We start from the raw sequence: 13,553 nt of genomic DNA, 5'->3' as shown, positions 1-13,553 counted from the left end.
TTAGTAGAATTCCCTGCAGGTGTGCATTCCTTACCACTCACCTTCTCTGGCTCCGCCCTCTATTCACAAACTGGCACTCGACCACGCCCCCGCTTCCACATACTCCCAGTGCCCGACTCAGGCCAGGGAGCCATCCGGTCTGCAGCCAACTCCCCCCACCCTGCCGACAGAGGAAATCTACCACAGCCATCTGCACCCATGGCTTGTGGACCACCTAGAAATTAAATGGCTGAAATGCCAGATACCAACGAGTGATCCACGTGTACTCCCATGTTGAGCATAGCCTTGAGTTCATCCTGAACCACATTTTTGTCATCTTGCAGACGATAGGGGTGGCTGTGTACCACCACCCCTGGGGTTAACTCAGTCAGCAATTTAGCAATGCCGATGGTTTGGAACAGACATCGAGGACGCTGCAAGGCTTCCGCCCATACAATAACTCAAACGGGGAAAACCCTGTGGAGGCTTGTGGGACCTCTCACACAGGATCTCTTTCTGGATCCCGACTCAGGAAGAGTGCTTCTGGGTATTGCATTGCATAGTTCACTAGAACTAACATAAAGCGATGCCCTTGTGCAGTTCAATCTAATGGCCCAACAAGGTCCATGCCAATTCTTTTGAAGGGGACCTCAATTAATGGGAGCGGGAGCAATGGCACTTTTGGGGTGGCCAGCAGATTCACCAGCTAATATTCGCAGTATGTTTTGGGTCATTATCCATCTGTACTGTGAAGCACCATCCTATCAGTTGTGCAGCATTTGCTGAATCTGAGCAGAAAGTATAGCTATATTCACTTCAGAATTCATCCTGCTACTTCTATCAGCAGTCACAAAGAAAGATTTCTGCAATCATCCACTTTAGTTGTCTTCCATGGTCTTCCAGACCTTTTGGTGTTGCTGAGCTCACCAGTGAATTTCCTCTTTTTATGAATGTACCAAATTGTTGATTTGGCCACTCCTAAAGTTTCTGGTCTCTCTCTGATAGGTCTATTTTGTTTTTTTCAGCCGAATGATGGCCTCCTTCACTTGCACTGACACCTCTTTGCGCCGCATATTGAGAGTTCCCATGAACAGATACCAAATGCAAATTCAACGCTTAGAATCAATCTTGATTTATTTATTTATTTATTTATTTATTTATACTGAAGCAAACTGCTGATGTGAACATGAACAGTGCATCTCAAATGTTAATGATATTTATTCCATGATCAGGGTTGCCAGGTTCCACCATAATGTCATATGAAAGATGTTCTTCAAAATTGCACATTTAAGTAAAAATAAAAAGTAAAAAGTAATTAGATTGCATCCCTTGCATACACACAGCATACATCAACATTCCAGAGCACAGGTATGCTCAGGTAACAGGTAACAAACACAAACATAGAGACAAACACAATAGTACCAGTAGTGCCAGTAGTTTAAGCAGGTCTAGGAAGCACCACTAAGGCACTGCTATGATAACTGTGACTGTAGATATCACCTCTTCCTCTCAGGGGCAGTGAAGAGTGGTCTGAACGTGTCGTTGGAGCTCAATGCTGATGCTGTGAGACAGGACAGTCGGGCGTTTTTCATTAAGGAACAGAAGACGTCCAGGAGTCTGGTGACGTCTGTGCTGCTGGACTCAGAGTTTTCCTGTTACAACCATACAGTCTATATGCACGTATGTTCCATCTCTTTACAACACTGAGAAGCGAGAAATAAAATGTCCTGATAGAATACATTATCTTCCTGTCACTCTGTCACAACATCGTCTGTAGTCATAATTATAAATTTGTGTTCAATAAATCTTTAGATTAGAGGTCTCTGAATGTTTGATCTGGTTCTCGTGCATTTTGCAGTGTTTATGATGTGTTGCCTTATCAGCTCTTCAGCCACAGACTGCTGTTCTCTGTCCTTTTGGATGTCTGGGATAGTCTCTGTCTCCCAGTCGTCATCCCACAGAATGATCCGGTGTTGATCTTCTAGATGGGACTGTTTGGCTTTGGAAGGTGACTGACATGTCACATGCTTGAGTATTGTAATGATGCTTCATACTATATATATGGAATAGTAATCTACCATAATGAGGTATGTAGAGTTAATGATAGTGAATAAGACCATTCCCACTTTGGACCATGGGATGTGAGGGAGTCAGTGTGGAACGAGTGCCTCCTTCTGTTATCTAGGCTGGACTGAGTTGGTCGCACAACTGTTAATAAAGTTCTTAATGACATTGTAATGACACTGCCCAAAGGATTGTTTCATATGCTTCTCTGAGACTGGCCTCAATCCCATAGTAGTCAGTGTGAATCTTTGGTAAGCAGAGGGAGCATAATGTTTCAGGATTAAAAACCCTGTTGCCTTTAAATATTAGGCCATTGTCTGTGGTGAGGTAATCTTTGTATTTCCAGAAGGGCTGCAGGAAGCAATGAACACCTTGTTTGTTGTTTGTTGTTGCAGGTGACAATGTGGCAATGTAGGCATTCAGCAATTGATATAGGAGGTCTTGGGCTTAGTGGCTTTCGATGGATTCCAGAGACTTTGTTGAAATATTGATGGTACTTGTGTACCTCACTTGCTTCAGGTCTTCTGTTGTCAGGTCCATAGCATAGACCATGGCTGGTGCATGCATTTGCATGTGTGTTGTATTTGTTTGGGGTGCTCTGGACAGAAAGTCAGCTACATGTAAGTCTTTGCTTTGTTTGTATTGAATGTGTAACAGATATTGCTGTAGTCTGAGCATCATTCTCTGTAATCTCTTGCTTCACGAGGTTTGTGGTCACTGTGCACAGTGGTGTGCTCTCTGCCATGTAAATATTGGTCAAATTTTTCATATGCATTACAATGGCAAGGCATTCTTTTTCTATTCGTGCATAATTTTGCTCCATTGGGGTCAGTGTCCTGGAGGCAAACGCAACAGGTTGTTCGGTAGCCATTCAACTTCACGACTTCCTGGTTTCCTACTACTGTAGTGCTGTACATGAGAGACTGACTAGGTGGGAGCACCCCCTTTTGCATGGCTATCTCTTAACAAGTACACTGTATTTATAAAAAATGAATCACAGTTGCTAAAGTCATACACGGCAGATCATCCCTAGTTTAGGAACATTTTATATCTATTATCTAACATTTTAAAGCATTTATATTTTATTAATAAATATTTTATAAACTATTTTTATTTGTTGCCTATAATAATGTGAGAAAGCCAAATTCCTCATAAGATTTTTCTAAACTTGAAGTGAATTATAAATCATCATGATGTAGATGTTAGTAAAGCAATCTTTTCACTGTGTCTCTGTGTTTCAGAGCTGTGTGAAGGACACAGTGTCTTCGGTGTTATTCCGACTCAACTTCCACCAGTCTGATCATCAGCCGAGCAGCTCCAACTCCATACTCAACATCGACAGCAAGACCACGGCTCATGTAGAGGTGAGTCACACAACTGTCATGCCGAGAGCTGATTGGCTGAATTAGAGTCAATCTGTGAGCTGATTGGCTGAAGTAGAGTCAATCTGTGAGCTGATTGGCTGAGATTATTTATTTATTTATTTAGTTATGAGGTGGTAGAGTGTGTGACAAACACCAATATATTTCCATAGCAGTGATATATTTTGAATTTAAAATTTTTATTTTAAATGATTTATTGAAATATAATAATTTACGTAGATTTCTGTTGTGAACGTGTGTGTGTTTTCCAGGTTCCCTTTCAGATTAACTGCAAAAACAGGAGCTGTGTATCAGACCTGCAGCTGGACTTTAACTTCTTGTAAGAATCCAATTCTTCAAATTTCTGCAAATCTGTATTTCTGCCAAATGTGATTTCTGTGTTGCTACTAAAACGTGTGCCATTTTAAGAGTCGGTCCCAAATGCTATGACACACAGAATCTGTTCTAGTCATTTCTTGGTGGTAATATGCAGGCTTGGGAAGTAACGGAATGCATGTAATGGCATTATGTAACAGGATACAAAAAAATGGTAACTGTAATCTATTACAGTTCCATCAAAAACAAAGTAATTACTTTATGTACAAAATGTACAGGTGCAGGTGTAAAAAATGGGAATACTATCAGGATTACAATTTCTTCACTTAAAACCAAAGAAATTAATCTTCTGGCATAGTGCAATATAGACAGCTACTTGATTATAGTTCTGGTTCTCTCTTGTCATCTGTCTCTAATCATTCTGCTGTAGAGTTACGCTGAAACGGCTGTTTATCACGATGATGCCTGTTGGAAAAAATGCATTACAGTCATGAAAATTATTTTGCCTGTAAAGGAGAAAATGGAAACAACAACATCACATTACAGTGCAAACTGCTTTCCACCTGTGAAGATAAAGGAAGTCATTATCGAAGGACTCGACATCTAATTTAAAGAACCATTTAAGCACGGAAATCATGTAAGCTAGTTTAGCTAAATGATTTAATGTTAGTTAGTGCTCTGAAATTCCCTGGTTTGCAGGATCACAGCTGTGGGTGAAGCTGCCAGCTGTGCGGAATTAGCTGAGAACGTCCTGTATTCTGGTAGAAATTAGCACAATTCGCCCCCACGATCACCCGCTCCATCCATTCACCCCACTCCATCCATTCACCCTGCTCCATCCATTCACTCCACTCCATCCATTCACTCCACTCCATCCATTCACCCCTCCCCGTCCATTCACCCCGCTCCGTTCATTGACTCCGCTCCATCCATTCACCCTGCTCCGTCCATTCACTCTACTCCGTCCATTCACTCTACTCCATCCATTCACCCTACTCCATCCATTCACCCCGCTCCGTCCATTCACCCCGCTCCGTCCATTCACCCCGCTCCATCCATTCACCCTACTCCATCCATTCACCCTGCTCCGTCCATTCACTCCACTCCGTCCATTCACCCCTCCCTGTCCATTCAACCCACTCCATCCATTCACCCTGCTCCGTCCATTCACTCCACTCCGTCCATTCACCCCTCCCCGTCCATTCAACCCACTCCATCCATTCACCCTGCTCCGTCCATTCACTCCACTCCGTCCATTCACCCCTCCCTGTCCATTCAACCCGCTCCGTCCATTCACCCTACTCCATCCATTCACCCCGCTCCGTCCATTCACCCCGCTCCGTCCATTCACTCCACTCCGTCCATTCACCCTACTCCATCCATACACCCTACTCCATCCATTCACCCCGCTCCGTCCATTCACCCTACTCTTTCCATTCACCCCGCTCTGTCCATTCACTCCACTCTTTCCATTCACGCCGCTCCGTCCATTCACCCCACTTCGTCCATTCACCCTGCTCCGTCCATTCACCCCACTCCATCCATTCACTCCACTCCGTCCATTCACCCCACTCCGTCCATTCACCCCACTCCGTCCATTCCTGGTACACGGGATGCCTGCTGTCAAAGCTGCTAAATCAGTGAAATGAAGAAAGATTAACTGTAATTATTCTGAAATAGCCTTATGTCCATGTAGATGATATAGACTTTTTTAATGTTGTGTGTGATGGTACTGACATTTTCTCCTTGTACTTGTTTACATTAGTTAATGAAATTTGAATGTATAAGAACAAAATGTACAAAGAATGTACAAAGAACTGGATTTTTTGCTGAACAAACTTTTAAACAAATAATAACATGTTTAGTAAGGACATACTGTATAACTAAGCTTCTAAGATCATGTTGCAAAAATATGAAAATTAATAATATTCAGATAATAATAATCTTCAGCTTTTGGTTTGATCACCGCCCTTGCAGAAATGTGCTCCAGTGTCACTTCTCATTTCCATCATAATCACAGTTGAAACTCTAAAGTTGTTCTCTGAAATGCTTTTGTGATGTTGCTGATGTTGTTCATATTGCTTTTCTCTTGACTTTATTTAAATATGTGACCCTGAACACAAAAGTAATCAGATTACATTACTTTCATATTGTGATACTTGATTATGTCACTGATTACATTTTTTATTGAGTAATTTGTAACGGAATACATTTGTAAAGTAACCCTCCCAACCCTGGTTATGTGTTTGTATAGTGTTATTCCCAGAGTGTGCAGAAGTGTGTTCACTCTCTACTGTAAGCTTACATCAGGTGTAACAGTCTCTGTATGTGTGTGTGTGTGTGTGTGTGTGTGTGTGTGTGTGTGTTTAGGAACAGCACATTGCTGGTGGTGGACCAGGCATCTTTTATCATCCATGTGACTCTACTGAATAAAGGAGATGACTCGTTCAACACCAGTGTGGTTCTTTTCTACCCTCCTGGATTATCACTCTCGATATTCAAGACCATTGAGGTACAGCACTCTTTTCCCCCACAATTTATTTATCACTCTAATAGTCAAAATCATAAAAGAATCTGACTCTGATTCAGATTGTGATCCTCATTCAGATTGTGATTCTGACTCTGATTGAGATTCTGACTCTGATTGTGACTCTGATTGTGACTCTGACTCTGATTTAGATTGTGACTCTGACTCTGATTGTGACTCTGACTCTGATTGTGACTCTGACTCTTACTGTGACTCTGATTGTGACTCTGATTCTGATTCTGACTCTGACTCTGATTGTGATTGGTCCAGTGGAACAGAAGGACTCTGAGCAGTTGTGGAGATCGTGATGACGGAGCACTGAATAAAACCACCTGCAGTATCAGTTTACCGGTTTATCGCAGAGACACGCGTGTAAGAGCAACACACAACACACTAACTCAGCATTACACAACACACACTACAGTACACACTACACACTAACTCAGCATTACACAACACACACTACAGTACACACTACACACTAACTCAACATAACACAACACACACTACAGTACACACTACAGTACACACTACACACTAACTCAGCATTACACAACGCACACTACACTACGCACTACACACTAACTCAGCATTACACAACGCACAATACAGTACACACTACACACTAACTCAGCATTACACAACGCACACTACAGTACACACTACACACTAACTCAGCATAACACAACACACACTACAGTACACACTACACACTAACTCAGCATAACACAACACACTACAGTACACACTACAGTACACACTACACACTAACTCAGCAGAACACAACACACACTACAGTACACACTACACAATAACTCAGCATAACACAACACACACTACAGTACACACTACACACTAACTCAGCATAACACAACACACACTACACTACACACTACACACTAACTCAGCATAACACAACACACACTACAGTACACACTACACAATAACTCAGCATAACACAACACACACTACAGTACACACTACACACTAACTCAGCATAACACAACACACACTACACTACACACTACAGTACACACTACACACTAACTCAGCATAACACAACACACACTACAGTACACACTACAGTACACACTACACACTAACTCAGCATAACACAACACACACTACACACTAACTCAGCATAACACAACACACACTACAGTACACACTACAGTACACACTACACACTAACTCAGCATAACACAACACACACTACAATACACACTACACACTAACTCAGCATAACACTACACACACTACAGTACACACTACACACTAACTCAGCATAACACAACACACACTACACTACACACTACAGTACACACTACACACTAACTCAGCAGAACACAACACACACTACAGTACACACTACAATACACATTACACACTAACTCAGCAGAACACAACACACACTACAGTACACACTACACACTAACTCAGCATAACACTACACACACTACAGTACACACTACACACTAACTCAGCATAACACAACACACACTACAGTACACACTACGCACTAACTCAGCATAACACAACACACACTACAGTACACACTACGCACTAACTCAGCATAACACAACACACACTACAGTACACACTACGCACTAACTCAGCATAACACAACACACAGTACAGTACACACTACGCACTAACTCAGCATAACACAACACACAGTACAGTACACACTACACACACACTCAGCATAACACAACACACACTACAGTACACACTACACACTAACTCAGCATAACACAACACACACTACAGTACACACTACACACTAACTCAGCAGAACACAACACACACTACAATACACACTACACACACACTCAGGATAACACAACACACACTATAGTACACACTACACACTCACTCAGCATAACACAACACACACTGCAGTACACACTACACACTAACTCAGCATAACACAACACAGACTACACTACACACTACAGTACACACTACACACACTACAGTACACACTACACACTAACTCAGCATAACACAACACACACTACACACACTACAGTACACACTACACACTAACTCAGCAGAACACAACACACACTACAATACACACTACACACTAACTCAACATAACACAACACACACTACAGTACACACTGCAGTACACACTACACACTAACTCAGCATAACACAACACACTCTACAGTACACACTACACACTAACTCAGCATAACACAACACACACTACAGTACACACTACAGTACACACTACACACTAACTCAGCAGAACACAACACACACTACAGTACACACTACACACTAACTCAGCAGAACACAACACACACTACAGTACACACTACACACTAACTCAACATAACACAACACACACTACAGTACACACTACACACTAACTCAGCATAACACTACACACACTACAGTACACACTACACACTAACTCAACATAACACAACACACACTACAGTACACACTACCTCAGCAGAACACAACACATACTACAGTACACACTACACACTAACTCAGCATAACACAACACACACTACACTACACACTACAGTACACACTACACAACACAGAACTACAGTACACACTACACACTAACTCAGCATAACACAACACACACTACACTACACACTACAGTACACACTACACAACACACACTACAGTACACACTACACACTAACTCAGCATAACACAACACACACTACACTACACACTACAGTACACACTACATAACACACACTACAGTACACACTACACACTAACTCAGCATAACACAACACACACTACAGTACACACTACACAACACACACTACAGTACACACTACACACTAACTCAGCTGAACACAACACACACTACACTACACACTACAGTACACACTACACAACACACACTACAGTACACAGTACACACTACACACTAACTCAGCATAACACAACACACACTGCACTACACACCACACTACACACTAACTCAGCATAACACAACACACACTGCACTACACAATACACTACACACTAACTCAGCATAACACAACACACACTGCACTACACACTACAGTACACACTACACACTAACTCAGCATAACACAACACACACTACGATACACACTACACACTAACTCAGCATAACACAACACACACTACAGTACACACTACACCCTAACTCAGCATAACACAACACACACTACAGTACACACTACACACTACACACTAACTCAGCATAACACAACACACACTGCGCTACACACTACAGTACACACTACACACTAACTCAGCATAACACAACACAGACTACACTACACACTACACACACTACAGTACACACTACACACTAACTCAGCATAACACAACACACACTACAGTACACATTACACACTAACTCAGCATAACACAACACACAGTACAGTACACACTACACACACACTCAGCATAACACAACACACACTACAATACACACTACAGTACACACTACACACTAACTCAGCATAACACAACACACAGTACAGTACACTCTACACACACACTCAGCATAACACAACACACACTATAATACACACTACACACTCACTCAGCATAACACAACACACACTACAGTACACACTACACACTAACTCAGCAGATCTACTCACAGTGTACTATAAGGCATTATAATGTGTGTGCTGTAGGCCGTGTTTGAGGGTGTGTTCCGCATCTCACACTCTTACAACTGGACTGACAGCATGCAGATGACACTTGTGGCCAGCAGGTAAACACACACACACCCACCCATAAACACTCACACACACACACACAAACACACACTCACACACACACAAACACACACACAGATCTCACTGTGAAAGTGTGTCTCGAGCTGTTGTTTGTGTGTTTACAGTGATAACAATGGAAATACAAGTATCACCACAGTGACGAAGACTCTGCCTGTTCAGTTCAATGTAGATGTGGACATCAGCCCGTGAGTAATCACACCACACACACACACACACACACACACACACACACACACAGATCTCACTGTGAAAGTGTGTTTCGATCCGTTGTTTGTGTGTTTACAGTGATAACAATGGAAATACAAGTATCACCACAGTGGCGAAGACTCTGCCTGTTCAGTTCAGTGTAGATGTGGACATCAGCCCGTGAGTAATCACCACACACACACACACACACACACACACACACATAATCTGTCACCAGTGTTACAATTACACACTGTCCTTCTTTCTTTCTTTCTTTCTTGCTCTCTTTTAGTGTTCCTGAGCTTTCTGTAACATATCTGGATTTCTCTCTGGAAGATAAAGGCCCAAAACCTATCACTGTTGTGTATAGGGTGAGTTTATACACACGCACACACACACATACACACCCCTCCTCTGTAAACACACACTGTTACAGGGTAGTCCCTGTGTTATTCCAGATGTGAGGGGAATGTTCTTGGCTGAAGTGTGACTGTAAGGGAGTGATGTCCCGGACTGCTCACATCACACATCACAGGAGAAAGTGGGAAATAACATGATTATGGTCCATTAAATATACTTTTTTTACTTCCTTCAGTTAGCGGGATAATAGCCACTCATTGATGAATATACCTCTAATGAATATTCAAATATTAAAATTAGGCAGAAGACACACCCCTACTTTTTAGCATGCCCCATTCCTGTTCATCATCACGCTCAGTCTGGATTGGGAAAAATATCACCTTCTGGTAGCATTGAATTCTCAAAGACACCACTGTTTACTGCATCTCATCCATCAGTACAGCAAAGAATTTTTAAACTAGCCATAGATAATACTCCAGTATCTCCATCCTCGCTGGTTCAGAATCTTGGAGTGGTGTTTGACATCCACCTCTCATTTCTGTCACATTAACAACATAACCAAAATGTCCTTTTTTCGTATTGCTAAATTCAGACCATTTTTCCAATTGTTTGAAGCTGAAAAATTAGTTCATGCTTTTGTCACTTCCAGGGTAGATTAATGTAAAATATTACTTTTTGAACTTCCAGTAAATGTTATTCATAAACTCCAATATATACAAAACTTTGCTGCAGGCTGTACACACCTACACTGGCTTCCTGTGTACTCTAAGATTGATTATAAAATCCTCATACTTGCCTATAAAGCTGTCCATGGCTGAGCATCCCATAATCTTGTAGGCTTATTCAATCCTACTCTTTCTGTTCATGAGCTAATCCATGGTATGTTGTACAGTGAGCCTATCATGTTGCATCAACCCCACAGCAGGCTAAAAACAATTGCAGCACTCCCTGACATTAGAATGCTCTGTTGAAACTAATCTATATTCTTCAGATGTATGTTTTTGCTTCTTTTTTCATTTTTAATCTTGGGTGTGTGTGTGTGTGTGTGTTTTTAGGTGAGTAATCTGGGACTAAAAGATCTGCCTGTAGCCGTAAGCTTCCGGATGCCGTCTCAGACAAACCTGCATGATCTGCACAATCACACCATCACTGTGTCTCAGGTATATGTTAATTGTAATGATAATAAATTTGGATGATGTTTCTGACTGGAATAATTCTATTGTTGATGCTCTAGCTGTGTAGATTATAATGAAATCTATAATTAATGAAAAAGAAAAATAAATCTGATTGTGATTAGGGTGTGTGAATGTACAAGTCCAGTGTGACAGTGAGAACTAAAACAGGTACAAAAATATTTCTACATTTCCACATACTACACTGCTGATGAAAGGAGAGTGCTAATTATCACTATTTAACGAGTCAGCCTTAAACAGAATTCTAACTGTTTGTTACATCCTGGCTGTCATAAGAAGAATGAGGACTCAGGAGGCTGGCATGAGAGACAGAGTCAGTTTATTGTTGCTCTGATCCATGCTATACAGCACAGAAAAAATCCTCAATATAAGTATTTAAAAAGAAACAAAATCGTCACTTTCACACACACACACACACACACACACACACACACACACACATACATACACACACACACACACACACACACACACACACACCCAAACTCTGCAAGGCACTGGAAAGTTAGGTTGGCACCTAATTCAACCAGCCGTTTCTGTTCATAATGTCTCTCCATTGCAAGACACAAAGCATTTAAAAAGGAGCATGCCACACACCCCACCACTCTGACTAATGTTGGGGACCCGTCAGGCCTGAAACGCCATTAATCATCTCCAGGGCTCCAAACAAACCGAAAGGAAGGGTGACAAACTGGTGTAAACAAAACAGGATGGAAATGGCCTTTTTCCTCACAGGACACTTGAGTCAAGGGAATCTGCAAAATATCCCACTGTCAAATCTAGTGTTAAATGAAAGAAAGCAGCACCTACCTGATAAAGCAGATGATGCAAAGCATTGAATAAATATCAAATTTCAACACCACATTGACTTTTCTAATGTACACATAGAACCAAACCTACCCATCTGCCTTGTAAACCAGGATGACGGGGCTAGACCAGTCATTGTGGGACTCCTTGATCAGCCCCATAACAAATATGACCTTAAGCTTCACCTGAACCAGGGGCAGCTGTGTTCAACCACCTCTGGGGGAGTCTCTGTGTGGTGATCTATGAGATTAGGCAAAAAAAAAAAATCAGAAAACTTCACTTGCAACTGGGCAACCTCTGTTCTTTGGGATGGATAAAGGCTTCTCCCAATAGCAGAGGAAGCAGTTGAACAGCCCACTGAGGCTCGGGCCACGTCCCCACTACTGTGGCAAGGCCAAAGAGCTCAATGAAAGCCTCTGGTTATCCTGGGGTCATGTTTGTGAGTGTACCAGGTGCCCCAGGTCAGGGCTGGCTGGAATACTGACAGGCTGCAGCAGGCCCTGATGGTCTTCAGCCTGTGCCACCAACAGGGCCTTGAAGTCCTGGGTCTGCCCCACATACAGGTCAAGAATGGCCTGCTGATGCTCCTGGTGTAAGCTGGTGAGGGACTTGATGACCTTGGCTAAGGGTGAAGTCTTCATGATGGCATATTTGTTGCAAATTCCCCTTGGATTGTGCCACCACTATTACATCCTGGCTGTCATGAGGAGAATAAGGAATCAGGAGGCAGGTATAAGAGAGAGCACAGGTCTGATTTATGTTTCTTTGGAAAAATGTGTTCCACAGAAAAACACTTCTCAGTGTGATATTTGAAAAGAAACGGAACTGTTGCTTTAACGCACACACACACACACACACACATACACACACACACACACACATGCACACACACATGCACACACACGAGCTCAGCAAGACAATTTCAAATTAGGTTGCTCTGTTCAGCACAACCTGCTCTCGATGCTCAGAACATCTCTCT

General features: G+C 42.1%; 1 protein-coding gene across 1 annotated transcript in view; it reads left to right on the top strand.

Annotated features, from left to right (window-relative positions):
* The window catches only part of LOC117596153 (integrin alpha-M-like), a 64,515-nt gene that overhangs the window by 45,269 nt on the left and 5,693 nt on the right, over positions 1-13,553 (top strand). Inside the window, exons 17-25 of the mRNA XM_053229773.1 lie at positions 1,493-1,659; positions 3,285-3,407; positions 3,677-3,744; positions 6,111-6,252; positions 6,538-6,639; positions 9,924-10,003; positions 10,314-10,394; positions 10,507-10,585; positions 11,630-11,734. Of these exons, the coding sequence (XP_053085748.1) occupies positions 1,493-1,659; positions 3,285-3,407; positions 3,677-3,744; positions 6,111-6,252; positions 6,538-6,639; positions 9,924-10,003; positions 10,314-10,394; positions 10,507-10,585; positions 11,630-11,734 (947 nt within the window). The remainder of the gene's footprint in view (positions 1-1,492; positions 1,660-3,284; positions 3,408-3,676; positions 3,745-6,110; positions 6,253-6,537; positions 6,640-9,923; positions 10,004-10,313; positions 10,395-10,506; positions 10,586-11,629; positions 11,735-13,553) is intronic.

The sequence above is a fragment of the Pangasianodon hypophthalmus genome, chromosome 26 (assembly GCF_027358585.1).
Source record: "Pangasianodon hypophthalmus isolate fPanHyp1 chromosome 26, fPanHyp1.pri, whole genome shotgun sequence".
Lineage (NCBI taxonomy): Eukaryota > Metazoa > Chordata > Actinopteri > Siluriformes > Pangasiidae > Pangasianodon > Pangasianodon hypophthalmus.
This window is presented reverse-complemented; position numbering and strand designations above follow the sequence as displayed.